The sequence below is a fragment of the Diaphorina citri genome, unplaced genomic scaffold (assembly GCF_000475195.1).
Source record: "Diaphorina citri unplaced genomic scaffold, Diaci psyllid genome assembly version 1.1 scaffold798, whole genome shotgun sequence".
Classification (NCBI taxonomy): Eukaryota; Metazoa; Arthropoda; class Insecta; order Hemiptera; family Psyllidae; genus Diaphorina; species Diaphorina citri.
Window position 1 is genome coordinate 129,804 of NW_007378230.1, and position 17,777 is coordinate 147,580.

Below are 17,777 nucleotides of genomic sequence, written 5' to 3' on the forward strand. Positions count from 1 at the left end.
GCTACAGGTAACCTTCTCCGGCCTAGTCTACCATTAGACTTGTCTACAGCATCGAGTAACTTTGAGTTCGATTGCGGTAATCCCATGAAGAATTCGACAACGATTGAAACTCCGGGCCCTAAACATAATTCTGGTAACGAGCATGAGGATACTTTTGATATCTATTCAGTCAAAACTCTGAGTAATTCCGGAGAAAAGTCGCTGAATGACTCCAAAGATTGTATGTTTGACTCCTTTTAATACGTGTTGGTGTTCAGTATTTTGTTAATAATTGTGTATTTGGATGGTATTCCATATTTTTATGTTGGTCTAGGGTAGTGTTTCGTTGTCTTGGATATCTATTCGGTTAAAAATCTGAGTAATTCCAGAAAAAAAGTCGCTGAATCCAAAGAATGTTGGTCGTATTTTTTCGTGTTTTTGTTTGTTATTAAACTTATTATGTTCAATGTTGGTTTTTGGTGGTGGTGGTATTCCATTATTTTTTTAATGGTTGGTGCTGGATATTATTTCTTTGTCTTTGATATTTTTGCTCGTAGCTCGTTGGTTTTTGGGATGTGTTAAGTGTTGGTCTTAGGATCGTTTTTTAATTATTGGTGCTGGATAGTTAGTTCCGTGCTGCTTTTGTTAGATTGGTTTTGGTATTTTGTTGTCTCTGGGAAAACCAGCAGCACGCGATTGCCCAAATGATCCATCCGAATACCAATCACACGCAGCGTTGCTTAACTCCAGAGATCTATCGTGAACCGGCGCATTCAAAGTTCAATTGGCACTGGCTTATTTGACAGTTTTTGAAAACGTGTTTGATCTCAGGGACTCAGATAAAATCAATATTGCTTGGTCGGTCTGACCTATTAATTTGACCTATTGTCAAGGTCGCGTCACTCGGCTTCAGTATTTGATTCAGAAAATTTCTCTGGCCATCCAAAGGGGCGATTGATCGAGCACGTTGCCCTCTCAAAAGATTATGGAGGAAGTGTTTTATTTATAATAAAAAAAAAATCTGAGAAATATTTGTTGACCTTTTCTTTTCAGTTGAGACAATTTATGTTGGTCTGGAGTCCGACCCTCACTCGGCAGACGTAGGAGAAGCCACATCCCATCCTGTCCAGACTTTGTCTCTCTTTGATTCCAACACTTTTAACGAATTCCACACCGCCAACAGTATGTGGGGAGGTGAGCCGAAATTTGACCAGAAATGTCTTTGAAAAGGTCTTGTAGAGGTTATTTGCTAATAACCCCACTCCATCGTCATCTTTGATTGTCCTAGATTGGTCGATTTTCAGATATAAATGAAAAGCTGTCAGCTATCAAATTAATTTGATTGTCTTTGATATTTTCCCGAACAGAATTCAGAACTGTTTGAACAAGACATGTTCTTTTTTCGGCATAAAGGTCCATTGGTAATACTATAAGAATTGCTAGAACATTTTTTGGCCTGCCGTCAATCTTGGTACATATCTATACGTATTTTAATTTCATTATTTTATTAATTTCCAATGCACATTATTTAATCATTAACTATGTTAATGCGTACATTATTAATTAGTTTAAAACGTACATATCTATTTTAATTTCATTATTTTATTAATTTCCAATGCACATTATTTAATCATTAACTATGTTAATGCGTACATTATTAATTAGTTTAAAACAATAGTCCGTCCACTATACCTTTTATTATTAGTAATAATAAAGGAAGGACGGACTAAAAAGCTACATTTGTTATGTCCTTTAAATTACGGACGTCGGACGGGTCAAATGAAGCTTTTTCCTTATATTGTTCCACGAGACTGGACAAAATACATTGCTCGTCTCGTAGTGCTGTCGTACATCACTAGAGGCGGCATAAACCCTTATCAAACAAGAACCCTGCCAGCCTAGTTAGCTTAGTTGGTAATGCGTCTGCCTTGTAAGCGCTAGGCCGCGGGTTCGATTCCCGCCCGGGGCGGATTTTATCCTGATGGAATAATGTTCGTTCTCGGAACGACTGGCTATCTCCTATCCTGTCTTCCTTCTCTCTTCGATTTCGGGACGATAAGACCATAGCAGTTACAGTTCCCTCTGTCATTATTAATTAGTTTAAAATTGTTTCTCCACAGAATACAGCGACCTCTCCTCTTCGCAGCCCGTGTCGGTGGTGGAGGAGACCCTCACCTCCATGATGGACATGCTCGTCACGCCCAAACCGTCCGCAGAGCGTCGCGTCTCCAGTGACGTCCTGGACGCTTACAACGCCGTTGTGCATGCTTTGGACACGCCCGCGGGGGGCATCATACAACCCTGCGGCACGCCCGTGAAAGATGAATTCGACCTAAAAGCGGAAGCGGAATTAAGTAACGGGCTTCAAGTGGAGGAGGAAGACTAAATCGTATCACATCGAAATGTCACTGAAAGATGTTGGAATAGCCAATATAAATTAAATAATTGTTGGATGAATAATTATGTAACAAAACAATAAAATCTCAAATTCTTTGTGGTAAAGCGGACCTTTTTCACATTTTTTTAAATTATTATTATTTTTAGTCCGTCCTTCCTTTACTATTACAATAGTAATAACAAGCAGGGCCCGTCCCTCCGGGAATTTTTTAGCCCGTAGTTTATTCGATCATGGTTAAAGAATACCTTTGTACCTACCTAATTTGTTTAATATTCAGTTTATTATCATTCTCGATTTGATTTTTTGATTTTACTTTCATGTAATGATTTAAAATCAAGACTAGAGCCCGTTCTCCATTTATTCCCAATATAATGTTTAAGTCACCCATCCATTTATTGGCCTTCCTCGGCGTAGCTTAACATAGGTAACGCTAAAACCGGTCTTAAATGATCGACTGAAGTGTTACCTAAAACTTTCTCGCTTTGAGTTCATAGGTCGTCGCGAAAAATTTCAAGATCAGAGCTCATTTGTGTGTCAAAATTTAGGATCATAGGAACCATTTGGCACCGAAAACCAAAAATCGATTTTTTTGACATACGGTGTTTTCGCTTAGCACGGCAGCATAATCAGTAGAGATGCGAAAAGAGTGAGTGAGTTAGAAAAAAAGAACTACTCTTTTCAGTGAACTACTCAGGTAATGAGTCAGATTTTAACTCCCTTTAGATAGAAAGGACTTGAAGAGTGAGTTACATGTTTTAGGATCTGACTCAATAACTGAGTAGTTCAGTGAAAAGAGTAGTTCTTTTTTCCAACTCACTCAGTAGATACTATTTTAATCAAACTCCGAAACAGCTGAGAAAGAAACCCCCCTCAGCGAAGTCCCAGTCATTCCACAAGAAGCCCAGACCGTAGAAAGCGCTGAGGAGTCGACCGCTTCTAGCGACCTAGCAGCCAAGGTTGCCGGTGCGCTGGTAGTAGGAGCTGCAGCTGCTGGTGCCGCAGTAGCGGTCAAGAAGGCAACTGCGGCCAAAAAGACGGACAAGCCTGGACCTGCGGCAAAACCTGCAAGCAAACCACTAGCGAAAACTACGACCACAAAGACAACAACGGCCGCTAAACCAGCGATTTCTCCCGTTAAGAAGACCGCAACAACGACAGCCAAGCCTGCGCCTAAGCCAGCAACGAAGCCTGCACCTAAACCAACCACTGCAGCGCCTAAATCTACAACCACAGCCCCTAAGCCAGCCCCTGTTAGAAAACCAGTCGCAAGTACCATCACTAAAACGGCGACCTCGACTGTTTCTGCAGCTCCTAAGCCGAGTGCGCCTAAACCGGCAGCCCCTAAGAAACCAGTAGCCGCTCCTGCACCTAAGCCGCGACCTGCTACCGCTGCTCCTGCACCTAAGCCTCTGACCAATGGCGTGACGAAACGGCCTGTCTCGGCTACAACTACAGGTGAGATTGTTTGCTATAGATTTTCCATTGCTTTTTTACTTTCTATTATTTTTCAAGGGGTTTCTTCTTCCTAACGCCGACCTTATTTAATTAGAAAAAGGCTAGGAAGAAGAAGATTTTTCAAGAGGTTTGATCGTGGGAACTGTAATCGTCCCAAAATGGAACAGAGAAGGAGGACAGGATAAGAGAAAGCCAACCGTCCCGAGAATGATCCTAATCTGTTTACAATAAAGTTCGCCCCAAGCGGGAATAGAACCTGCTATAAAGATTTAAGCTTTACAAAAATATAAAGTATTAGGTATCTTACCTAAGTACCACTATTAAATTTAAATATTACGGATGTATTTTAGTACATGAAATATTATTAATATTAATATCATATAATTTTCATGTCATTATATGCCAGGCTTCGCGTCCATTTGAATAAAATTATTATATTGAAGCACCCCAATAAACATGTTGAAATTTAAAAAAAAAAAGTAGGGAATGAGAAAAAATTGCAATATAGGTATTTTACTACCTACGTATATTTATGTAATTACCTATTTATTACTTTTTTTTATATAAGACAGTTGAGTTATTCTCTCTGCAAAAAATACCTACGTGTAATATATTAATGGCCAGGGGCCGCATTCAGAGATTAAACTATGATTAACTTTTAATCGTGCATTAAAATTTTTGAAATCAACCAATAAGGTTAAAAGCTACTTGGTGTAATCTCTGAGTATGGCCCGGCTCTAAATATTTAATTTCAAGGTCCGTGCAATACCAACCACTAGTAGTGTACTAGCAATTTAACATTAAAAGGTCCTACTTAAATAGGGTTTCGGCACTTTTTTGTTGTGAAGCCTTTAATTGGGATGACTTAATTGAGTAGTTCAGTGAAAAGAGTAGTTCAGTGAAAAGAGTAGTTCTTTTTCATAACTCACTCACTCTTTGACCATTTCAATCAGTCCCTCCCTAAAATTTCAAGTATTATTTCGTAAAAATTTACACATTATTACTATTTTTTTTATTTTACCTATTTTTTTATGGCAATGTCTTTTTTTTCTCCCCAAATTTTTTATTTGAATAAAACGAAAATATTATTTCCTTTTTATTTTTCATTTGAGTTTTTCTTCTTGTTTTTTCTTTCCTTTCTTATTTTTTTCAGTTCTATGTTCTTTTGTTTCGTTCTTTTTTTTTTTTTTTTTTTTTTTTTTTTTTTTTTTTTTTGGTTTTTTTTATAAAAAAATTTCCCCAACTTCTATTCCTCCCCTAGGTGTGAAGAAAACCTCCACAACCTCCTCCAGTGTCACCCGGAAGCCCCTGTCCTCTGTCACCTCCAAAGTAAGCTCCAATCTAACCGTGAAGAAATCTCCAGCAGGAGTCAAATCGGCCAGCGCCATCAAAAAGACTGAAACTCCCTCGGAACCCAAAGTAGACTCCGCCCCTGAGGCGCCAACAACCAATGGGACCCAAGAACCCGCGCCTTTGACCAATGGGGTTGAAGAGTTGACCACGCCCTCTCCCATTCTGACCAATGGGCATTGAGAAAGGGCGGAGCTTGAGAGATCCATGTCGATAAGAAATCCGTTTTGTTTATAATTCCTTAATTTCCTAATCGTAGAGTGGATTTCACCAATTTTCCAGTCCCTAGAAGGCCTGTTAACAGCCTGTTATGTTAAGTTCCATTTGATTTGTGTAGGCTTGACAGGGCTATTTAGCTAACAGCCTGTTAAGTTCCATTTAATTTGTATGGGCTTAACAGGGCTATCAAGCTAACAGCCTGTTAAGTTCCATTTGATTTGTGTAGGCTTAACAGGGCTATTTAGCTAACAGCCTGTTAAGTTCCATTTTATTTGTATAGGCTTAACAGGGCTAGGGCTGTTAAGCTAACAGGCTGTTAAGTTCCATTTTATTTGTATAGGCTTAACAGGGCTAGGGCTGTTAAGCTAACAGGCTGTTAAGTTCCATTTGATTTGTATAGGCCTAACAGGGCTGTCAAGCTAACAAGCAATCTGATTTGCTGAATTTTTTCAATAGAAATCAACCCATCACAGGACTAATAAGCTAACAGGCTGTTGGGGACTAAAAAGAAGGTTGGTGAAACCTACCAGTAGAGTTTATATGTACTTCTAAGGCCAGGAACGACAGAGTTTGAACTCGGTTTCAGTTTAACTCTCCGAGTAAATAATCTGATTTGCTGGGATTTTTTAATTGTTCAAAAATCAACCTATCAGATTTGCTTACTTAATCCGAGAGTTAAACGGAGTTTAAACTCACTTTGTGAGCGATCTGATTGGTGGACGGTTGAACCAATGAGAATTGAGAAGAAGTTTCTTCTCAGCTTCTTTGGAAATGAGATTTGCATCACACGGAACAGAGACATCTATCAGTACACAATTCTTATCTTTCACATTCTTTACTACAATGTCTGGTTTATTTGCAGGAACTGTTCGATCTGTATGTATTTGTTGATCAAGTCAAAACTCTGAGTAATTCCGGAGAAAAGTCGCTGAATGACTCCAAAGATTGTATGTTTGACTCCTTTTAATACGTGTTGGTGTTCAGTATTTTGTTAATAATTGTGTATTTGGATGGTATTCCATATTTTTATGTTGGTCTAGGGTAGTGTTTCGTTGTCTTGGATATCTATTCGGTTAAAAATCTGAGTAATTCCAGAAAATAAATGCGCATAGCGACCGGTGCCAGCATGGTAGGTAAACATTGGATGTTAGGATTATTGAGATATTGGGAAAAATCTTACAATGCTGCAGTGAACACCTAAGTTGTGATATAATAACACAAAGAAACTGCATTTACATTGGGGACTGGTGTATTTTAACGTGCTTATTGCCGCTGACTACCTTAGCTGTTAAGTGGCACAAGTACCAACCTAAGTGGTGTATTGGTTACCACGATGGACATTTTGAATCTGGAGGTGGTTCGAGTCCAAGTCTTGAAATTTGAAATTTACACCCATATTTATGAACAAAATGCTGGCTCTTAAGTTCGTGCTAAGCATAGTGTCAAGGCATTTGATTGGTCAATTTTGACTTGAGACTGGTCTAAGAACGATCATTCTTGTTCATAAATACGAGTGTTAGTGTAGTGCATATCAAGGGGGAACATTAAATTTGTGACAAGCATTTATGCTTTATGCTTTAAAAAATCGTTTGAAAAAGAATGTCCTTGTAATTCCAGTGGCACAGGTAAGTTTTGATGTCACAATATGTAGTTAACATTTTCTTCCTTTTTTTTATTTAAGGAAGGTTGTGCTTACCTATTTGTTTAGACTGCTAGGGTAAAGGGACTTTTCAGTCTCATTCTGGCAGGATGAACAAAGTATATTCTTTTTTTTAAATGGGAAGTATTGTGTCTCTTCTCGCCCATCTGATGAGAGGCATACTACGGGATGGGCATGCTACGACAGATAAAATTCCATACCTCGGCTGGGATTGAACCGACGCCCTCCTGTTTACCAGGCGAGCGCCTTGACCACTACACCACCGAGGCAGGTAGAGACACTTTTTTGCTAAGGAAACTCTAAAATGGATACTTCCAGTCATTTCCCGATTGCAAATTGCAATACTTTCTCTCTACATTTTTCCCTAGAAATTTGATGACTCGCTGCCTGGTGCTACAACAACAAATGGATACTTCCAGTCATTTCCCGATTGCAAATTGCAATACTTTCTCTCTACATTTTTCCCTAGAAATTTGATGACTCGCTGCCTGCTACAATAACAACAACATTTTTCCCTATGTTGGTAATAGAAAGTAAAATTAGACGTTCCAGCTACGAGCAGATAATGCAGTATTCAATTAGGTAATGCAGATGGAATTTAGAATTTACCGCAGAGCAGTGATTATATATTTTTTCCTCTCCAAAATTCTGGAGTACATCCAACTCTGTCCGTAACGAAGCATTTCAACAATGTATTCCTTTTTGTATGCCAGGAGGATATATTGACCTTTAAGAGATAGTTTTAATGAATCACCAACCTCGGTAGTGTGTGGACTTCGGATCTGGAGGTTGGTGGTTCGAGTTCAAGTTCTAAGTTGGGCGAGTTTGATGATTTGGAGACCAAGCTGTCGCATGATGAGAACAAAGGTAAGTTGACGTTTTGTATGTCTGCCAGTTTGGTGGTGTAGCGGTCAAAATGCCTGGTAAACAGGAAGGCGGGTTCAATTCCATCCAAAACAATTCTAGAAAATCAGATAGGTATACATAATAGCTTCTTGACAAGATAAGAGGATCGTGACAGATATTCTTGGCCAAACCAACAACATAAATTTGGTTTGTTCTGTAAATAACAGACCAGGAGGACTTGGTAATTTTTTTCCCTTGTATTTATCATCATTTGATTCCATCCCCTCTCTCAAATCGTCCTGAACCTTATATCTCCGCCTTAATTTGGTCTTCTTCTTTCCTCCCACGTCCACTCTCTCCACCCTCTTTCCCACGTACAATACCCACATTATGAAATGTGGGACTTTTTTGACGAAATCCCTGTGTGCGGAGTCCAGTATTTAGGACTATTGCACCACCTCTTCCCCACGTGACCAAACCATCTCAGCCTGCCCTCTTGTATTTTCTTTCCGAACGGGCCTACTTTCACTACAAAAATACTAGAGGGCACTCTTGTATTTTCTTATGGTACTGTAATATAAACAGGCGTCTGGCTGGGGGACATTAAACAGGGAGTAGACCAGCTTAGTCTGGCTGGGGGACTTTAAACTGGGAGTATACCAGCCTGAATTTCCCTTGCTAAAGAAATAGCAAAGGTTGAGTGCGAAGGGCATCCACTCGTAAAATTTGTAGCCAAAACCAAATGTCAGCCCAAAGCAATCACCCTAGTTAGAGCTAATTGAGAGGCTGACGAAAAACGCCGACCTCGTCTGAACATGGGAAAAGGCGAAGAAGAAGAAGAAAAGTGTGTAATATGAACAGGGTATATTTTATTCGCTACAGGTAACCTTCTCCGGGCTAGTCTACCATTAGACTTGTCTACAGCATCGAGTAACTTTGAGTTCGATTGCGGTAATCCCATGAAGAATTCGACAACGATTGAAACTCCGGGTCCCAAACATGATTCTGATAACGAGCGTGAGGATACTTTTGATATCTATTCGGTCAAAACTCTAGGCTTAACAGGGCTATTTAGCTAACAGCCTGTTAAGTTCCATTTTATTTGTATGGGCTTACAGGGCTATCAAGCTAACAGCCTGTTAAGTTCCATTTGATTTGTATAGGCTTACCAGGGCTAGGGCTTGTTAAGCTAACAGGCTGTTAAGTTCCATTTGATTAATGACTCCAAAGATTGTATGTTTGACTCCTTTTAATACGTGTTGGTGTTCAGTATTTTGTTAATAATTGTGTATTTGGATGGTATTCTATATTTTTATGTTGGTCCAGGGTAGTGTTTCGTTGTCTTGGATATCTATTCAGTTAAAAATCTGAGTGATTCCAGAAAAAAAGTCGCTGAATCCAAAGAATGTTGGTCGTATTTTTTCGTGTTTTTGTTTGTTATGTTGTTGTTATCTAATGCTTGAGATTGACTATTATGTCATTTTTCTCCTTGCGTCCCAATATTTGAATACTATGTTGTCGTTGTTTGTTAAGTTTGGGCAGACTGCAATGTGATCCGCAATTTTTTGTTTGTTATTAAACTTATTATGTTCAATGTTGGTTTTTTGGTGGTATTCCATTATTTTTTTAATTGTTGGTGCTGGATATTATTTCGTTGTCTTTGATATTTTTGCTCGTAGCTCGTTGGTTTTTGGGATGTGTTAAGTGTTGGTCTTAGGATCGTTTTTTAATTATTGGTGCTGGATAGTTATTTCCGTGCTGCTTTTGTTAGATTGGTTTTGGTATTTTGTTGTCTCTGGAAAAGCCAGCAGCACGCGGTTGCCCAAATGATCCATCCGAATACCAATCACACGCAGCGTTGCTTAACTCCAGAGATCTAACCGGCGCATTCAAAGTGAGAAATAGCAAAGGTTGAGTGCGAAGGGCATCCACTCGTAAAATTTGTAGCCAAAACCAAATGTCAGCCCAAAGCAATCACCTTAGTTAGAGCTAATTGAGAGGCTGACGAAAAACGCCGACCCCGTCTGAACATGGGAAAAGGCGAAGAAGAAGAAGAAGAAGAAGAAGAAGAAAAGTGTGTAATATGAACAGGGTATATTCTATTCGCTACAGGTAACCTTCTCCGGCCTAGTCTACCATTAGACTTGTCTACAGCATCGAGTAACTTTGAGTTCGATTGCGGTAATCCCATGAAGAATTCGACAACGATTGAAACTCCGGGCCCTAAACATAATTCTGGTAACGAGCATGAGGATACTTTTGATATCTATTCAGTCAAAACTCTGAGTAATTCCGGAGAAAAGTCGCTGAATGACTCCAAAGATTGTATGTTTGACTCCTTTTAATACGTGTTGGTGTTCAGTATTTTGTTAATAATTGTGTATTTGGATGGTATTCCATATTTTTATGTTGGTCTAGGGTAGTGTTTCGTTGTCTTGGATATCTATTCGGTTAAAAATCTGAGTAATTCCAGAAAAAAAGTCGCTGAATCCAAAGAATGTTGGTCGTATTTTTTCGTGTTTTTGTTTGTTATTAAACTTATTATGTTCAATGTTGGTTTTTGGTGGTATTAGTATTCCATTATTTTTTTAATGGTTGGTGCTGGATATTATTTCTTTGTCTTTGATATTTTTGCTCGTAGCTCGTTGGTTTTTGGGATGTGTTAAGTGTTGGTCTTAGGATCGTTTTTTAATTATTGGTGCTGGATAGTTAGTTCCGTGCTGCTTTTGTTAGATTGGTTTTGGTATTTTGTTGTCTCTGGGAAAACCAGCAGCACGCGATTGCCCAAATGATCCATCCGAATACCAATCACACGCAGCGTTGCTTAACTCCAGAGATCTAACCGGCGCATTCAAAGTGCAATTGGCACTGGCTTATTTGACAGTTTTTGAAAACGTGTTTGATCTCAGGGACTTAGATAAAATCTTCAGTATTTGGTTCAGAAAATTTCTCTGGCCATCCAAAGGGGCGATTCATCGAGCACGTTGCCCTCTCAAAAGATTATGGAGGAAGTGTTTTATTTATAAAAAAAAAAAAAAAAAAAAATCTGAGAAATATTTGTTGACCTTTTCTTTTCAGTTGAGACAAGTTATGTTGGTCTGGGGTCCGACCCTCACTCGGCAGACGTAGGAGAAGCCACATCCCATCCTGTCCAGACTTTGTCTCTCTTTGATTCCAACACTTTTAACGAATTCCACACCGCCAACAGTATGTGGGGAGGTGAGCCGAAATTTGACCAGAAATGTCTTTGAAAAGGTCTTGTAGAGGTTATTTGCTAATAACCCCACTCCATCGTCATCTTTGATTGTCCTAGATTGGTCGATTTTCAGATATAAATGAAAAGCTGTCAGCTATCAAATTAATTTGATTGTCTTTGATATTTTCCCGAACAGAATTCAGAACCGGCATGGTCAAATTGTGCGGCCCGCTGCGAGCCACAAAGGTATATAATTTTAAATAATAAATTAATAATATTTCATAAGGAGACTTTTTATTTATTATTATTTTTTTTTATTACTTTAATCTTTGAAACAAAATGAAGAAGTTAAAAAGTTACTTCTTGGTAAACGTATCTATCTAATAAAATAATATCTATTTTACCTACTTACTAAAAATTTGGATCAAAATCACTAGCACGGTGGATCTAGTTCAGACGTACAAGATTTGGAGACTCCCACAAACAGTACCTATTCTTTTTAAAAAACAAATGAATCCCATGATTTTTTTTACAACAATTTTTTTACTGGGGGGGGGGTGAATACCTGCGGCCCGCCAATGTTCAACAAATATCAAAAATGGCCCTCTATACATTTTGAGTTTGACATGCCTGAGCTAGACCTAATCAGGTGTACCTGTCGTCATGTCTACCTGATAGTGTGTGACTAGCCTAGGGGATTGACTGGAGGACGAGCCAAAAAGCCACATTTGTTATGTCCTTCAATATCAATATACGGACGTCGGACGGGTCAAATGAAGCTTTTTCGTTATATTGTTCCACGAGACTAGACAAAATAGATTGCTCGTCTCGTAGAGCTGTCGTACATCCCTAGCGGCGGCATAAACCCATATCAAACGAACCCTTTTCTTGGCAGGTGATGAAATACACGGATTCGATCAAATACACGAAGATAAAACCCACGGAGATATCGAAATACACGGCGCGAAAGATACACACGGAGCGGACATTCCGTTGGGTCGTGTTGAGCACGCCATTGACGACATCATCTCCTGCTCCCCGAAAAAACCGAATCCGTTGAAACGACTCAATGACGAGTCGGAATTTTTCTCCGAGATTTCCAAACGACCCAGCGGCGTAGACCCTCACCTCCATGATGGACATGCTCGTCACGCCCAAACCGTCCGCAGAGCGTCGCGTCTCCAGTGACGTCCTGGACGCTTACAATGCCGTTGTGCATGCTTTGGACACGCCCGCGGGGGGCATCACACAACCCTGCGGCACGCCCGTGAAAGATGAATTCGACCTAAAAGCGGAAGCGGAATTAAGTAACGGGCTTCAAGTGGAGGAGGAAGACGTTGCAAATGGATCCTACATTGAGACCGAGCCCCACTTCCAGAAGGACGGTGTTGAATCGCATCCGTTAGGACATGATCAAACGCACTCCGAAACTCGAGATTTCAGTGAAGTCGCCATTCAAGTGGAGGAGGAAGACGTTGCAAATGGATCCTACATTGAGACCGAGCCCCACTTCCAGAAGGACGGTGTTGAATCGCATCCGTTTGGACACGATCAAACGCACTCAGAAACTCGAGATTTCAGTGAAGTCGCCGCGAGCAACAATCCGTTTGGTGACGCAGGTGTTGAGCTTCACCAAACGGAGACGGACGAGTTTGAGTTCCACCAGGAGAACAATGTTACGGTGGATGCTGTGGATAGAGTGGAGTCCGAAGCCAATGTGGAAACCTTCATCATTAGTGGAATCACACCCTTGGAGTTCCTACAGAAACACGCCGCTGAACCAGTTGAAGAAAGCGCGAAAGAGCTCATTGAAGATTTAACCAATGAGATCCGGGCAGAACCCGAGGCACACAAGGCATTCGCCGATTCCATCAAGGAAGAAGACGAAGAAGAGATTCAAATCGGGAAGAAAGTGAGCGATCTGAACGAGTCAGACCCGATGAGTCGCTCCTTCTACGGCGATTTCGAAGAGCCCGCTCGTTCACCTTCGCCCGAAGAGATGATCGATCATTATGAACGTCAACAACGTGAGGCAACTCACGAGGTGTCTATTGACCAAGCTGTTGAACAGTTCCACGCAGACAATGAGGCAGAGCTAACACCTACCAGTGAGGTAACAACGCTTGAGGCCAAGCTAGCATCGGATAATCACGTAGAGAATTCGGTGAGCAACGTAGACAAACCGGTGAGCAACCTGTTTGAAATATCAACGGAAGAGACCAGCTTTAACGAGAAGCCGCAGGAACACGATGACCTCACGTTTGAAACAAAAGAAAGTTCCTTCCAGGAAGAAACACATACCGAAACGAAAGTTGAGCGTTCCTTCCAGGAAACACATGTCGCTTTGGAAACCAACCTGGACGATTTCACCTCGCAAGAGACCAAACTAGACGACTTCATTAGCGCACACACTGAAAAAACACCAGAAGTATCAGAACCTAAAGAAGAAGTCCTTGATGATCTGGTAAGCGTTCCAACCAGTGTTCCAGACGTTGTGCCTAACCAAGACGCTAACGAGGAGTCTCCCAGCCCCGCTGTTGATCTAACACAGGACATTGTTGAAGAGAAAGAAGCAGTAGTAACACCCACTGATGAAACAAACTCCGAAACAGCTGAGAAAGAAACCCCCCTCAGCGAAGTCCCAGTCATTCCACAAGAAGCCCAGACCGTAGAAAGCGCTGAGGAGTCGACCGCTTCTAGCGACCTAGCAGCCAAGGTTGCCGGTGCGCTGGTAGTAGGAGCTGCAGCTGCTGGTGCCGCAGTAGCGGTCAAGAAGGCAACTGCGGCCAAAAAGACGGACAAGCCTGGACCTGCGGCAAAACCTGCAAGCAAACCACTAGCGAAAACTACGACCACAAAGACAACAACGGCCGCTAAACCAGCGATTTCTCCCGTTAAGAAGACCGCAACAACGACAGCCAAGCCTGCGCCTAAGCCAGCAACGAAGCCTGCACCTAAACCAACCACTGCAGCGCCTAAATCTACAACCACAGCCCCTAAGCCAGCCCCTGTTAGAAAACCAGTCGCAAGTACCATCACTAAAACGGCGACCTCGACTGTTTCTGCAGCTCCTAAGCCGAGTGCGCCTAAACCGGCAGCCCCTAAGAAACCAGTAGCCGCTCCTGCACCTAAGCCGCGACCTGCTACCGCTGCTCCTGCACCTAAGCCTCTGACCAATGGCGTGACGAAACGGCCTGTCTCGGCTACAACTACAGGTGAGATTGTTTGCTATAGATTTTCCATTGCTTTTTTACTTTCTATTATTTTTCAAGGGGTTTCTTCTTCCTAACGCCGACCCTTATTTAATTAGAAAAAGGCTAGGAAGAAGAAGATTTTTCAAGAGGTTTGATCGTGGGAACTGTAATCGTCCCAAAATGGAACAGAGAAGGAGGACAGGATAAGAGAAAGCCAACCGTCCCGAGAATGATCCTAATCTGTTTACAATAAAGTTCGCCCCAAGCGGGAATAGAACCTGCTATTCCTAGGTAACTAGACTGGCTGAAGAACATTTCAAAAACAAACAGTCCATTTGCGAATCGTCAGCAGGTCTAGTATACGGGAATTCCAGGATTTCTGCCCCCCAGAACAATATGTACCTATTTATATTTCTTCACCTTAATCATATGTGATCAAGCTATGTTTTTAAAGTTTCTTGTAGGCTGTGCGCCCCTCAAAAAAAATGCCTTTCAGGCGAACTTTTCAGTCTCTTCCAGGCAGCCCTATTGTGTAGCCTTGAGTCCATACTTCTTGGAAAGACGAACCTTTCCAAAAGAGTCTTGACCTAAATCTCTAACCCCATGTGTGTTTCACATTTCAGCCTCCCGAACTTCGTCCTCCAGTGTCACGAGTGCCTCGGCCGCCAAACCAGCCGCCCCCCGAGTGCCTCTCTCCCAGCGAACCTCAGCCGCCAAACCAGCGACCAAGCCAGCAACGGCCAAACCTAGCACCACCTACATTTTGTCAGCTCCCATGGCGTAGTGGTCACTGCGCTCGCCTTGCACGCGGGAGACCCGGGATCGATTCCCGGCGGGGTCAAGAAATTTGTATCATGCAAATGATTGATTCCCTGACTGGCTGTTGCGGGGCCCACTCAGCCTCGTGAGGAAAATGAGTAATTACTTTTTCCTGTTTAGTCCATATTATTGAATTCCGACTAATTTAAAATATAATATTTCAATTCCTCCCCTAGGTGTGAAGAAAACCTCCACAACCTCCTCCAGTGTCACCCGGAAGCCCCTGTCCTCTGTCACCTCCAAAGTAAGCTCCAATCTAACCGTGAAGAAATCTCCAGCAGGAGTCAAATCGGCCAGCGCCATCAAAAAGACTGAAACTCCCTCGGAACCCAAAGTAGACTCCGCCTCTGAGGCGCCAACAACCAATGGGACCCAAGAACCCGCGCCTTTGACCAATGGGGTTGAAGAGTTGACCACGCCCTCTCCCATTCTGACCAATGGGCATTGAGAAAGGGCGGAGCTTGAGAGATCCATGTCGATAAGAAATCCGTTTTGTTTATAATTCCTTAATTTCCTAATCGTAGAGTGGATTTCACCAATTTTCCAGTCCCTAGAAGGCCTGTTAACAGCCTGTTATGTTAAGTTCCATTTGATTTGTGTAGGCTTGTTGAGAAAGGGCGGAGCTTGAGAGATCCATGTCGATAAGAAATCCGTTTTGTTTATAATTCCTTAATTTCCTAATCGTAGAGTGGATTGCACCAATTTATCAGTCCCTAGAAGGCCTGTTAACAGCCTGTTAAGTTCCATTTGATTTGTGTAGGCTTAACAGGGCCATTTAGCTAACCAGCCTGTTAAGTTCCATTTAATTTGTATAGGCTTACCAGGGCTAAGGCTGTTATCCATTTGATTTGTATGGACTTAACAGGGCTAGGGCTGTTAAGCTAACAAGCTGTTAAGTTCCATTTGATTTGTATAGGCTCAACAGGGCTAGGGCTGTTAAGCTAACAGCCTGTTAAGTTCCATTTTATTTGTATGGACTTAACAGGGCTAGGGCTGTTAAGCTAACAAGCTGTTAAGTTCCATTTGATTTGTATGGACTTAACAGGGCTAGGGCTGTTAAGCTAACAAGCTGTTAAGTTCCATTTGATTTGTATAGGCTCAACAGGCCTGTTAAGCTAACAAGCAATCTGATTTGCTGAATTTTTTCAATAGAAATCAACCCATCACAGGGCTGTTAAGCTAACAGCCTGTTAAGTTACATTTGATTTGTATAGGTCCAACACCCAATAGGGCTATTAAGCTAACAGGCTGTTTGGGACTAAAAAGAAGGTTGGTGAAATCTACCAGTAGAGTTTATATGTATTTCTAAGGCCGGGAACCAAAGAGTTTGAACTCGGTTTCAGTTTAACTCTCCGAGTAAATAATCTGATTTGCTGGGATTTTTTAATTGTTTAAAAATCAACCTATCAGATTTCCTTACTTAATCCGAGAGTTAAACGGAGTTTAAACTCACTTTGTGAGCGATCTGATTGGTGGACGGTTGAACCAATGAGAATTGAGAAGTACCTAAATATAATTCTTAGGGACTCGGTTGTTGAACAGGTGTATTTTCCTTCGGGAAAACTGACCACTGGAAAATTGACCACTGCTCCATTCAGGTTCTCTTTGGAGTAGAGCAGTTGAGAAATTAAATTTTATATTGAGAAAGGAAGAACACTTTAAAAACAAAATGCACTTTTTTTTTAAATGTATTTTTTAGGGACTCGGTTGTTGAACAGGTGTATTTTCCTTCGGGAAAACTGACCACTGGAAAATTGACCACTGCTCCATTGATTCAGTTTCTCTTTGGAGTAGAGCAGTTGAGAAATTAAATTTTTATATTGAAAAAGAAAGAACCCTTTAAAAAACAAAATACACTTCTTTTTTTAAAAACTTGACCATAACAAAGGGTCTTGGCAGCGCAAGCTGAATCGACCAGGTCATTCATTTATTGGAGTAAAATTTACAAATATAAAATAAAAAGAATAAACAATAATCAAAAATAAACAAGTTTTGATTTCTCAATATTATTGATTTTGGTTTGATTAAACAAAAATTCATGATATTTTAGTAAAATAATTCTTTCAATGATCAATTTTCCAGTGGTCAGTTTCCCGAAAGAAAAATGCACCTATTGTCATTTCGAAATAAATTTCTTCAGGTAACGGAGGAATAGTGTCACTGTCGCTTCATCGATTTTTCTGTAAAAATCGTTTTGTCAATCGTTTTGTCCAACAAAACGTTTGAAGCGATTTAGTGTTGGTGTGAAATCGCTTCCCCCTACCTAAAATACTATATTTTTGTATATTTTATTTATTGCTATATATTATTCTTCGGATTTTTATTTTTTATGTCTGGTTGCGCCCTTCGAGAACTATGCAATTGCAACCTTTTTTAGATCGATTGCGATCCTTTTAGATAGATTGCGATCTTTTTAGATAGATTGCAACCTTTTTAGATGGCTAATAATCCTTTTTCGGATAGATTGAACGATTTTCCAGAGTAGTGCGACTCCTAAAGACAGAACATTATTTATTCAAGGTCTTCCCCCATACACTACCAAGGTAAGAATGGTACCCTTACATTCTATTTTTAAAATAAAAGATTTTTTAAAAATCTTTGTACAGGAAATTGTACTTGGGAGAAGGAGAACAGGATTGGAAAAAGGTAGCGGTTTTGAGA

General features: G+C 40.8%; 1 protein-coding gene across 1 annotated transcript; it reads left to right on the forward strand.

The window, feature by feature from the left end:
* LOC103512155 (proteoglycan 4) lies at positions 1–15,689 on the forward strand. The gene is made up of 7 exons (XM_026825710.1): positions 1–220; positions 1,033–1,173; positions 2,100–2,353; positions 12,569–14,318; positions 14,921–15,077; positions 15,198–15,214; positions 15,293–15,689. The coding sequence occupies exons 1-7, from the start codon at positions 85–87 to the stop codon at positions 15,562–15,564; spliced, it is 2,727 nt and encodes a 908-aa protein (XP_026681511.1). The 5' UTR covers positions 1–84; the 3' UTR covers positions 15,565–15,689.
* Positions 15,690–17,777: the final 2,088 nt, after the last annotated feature.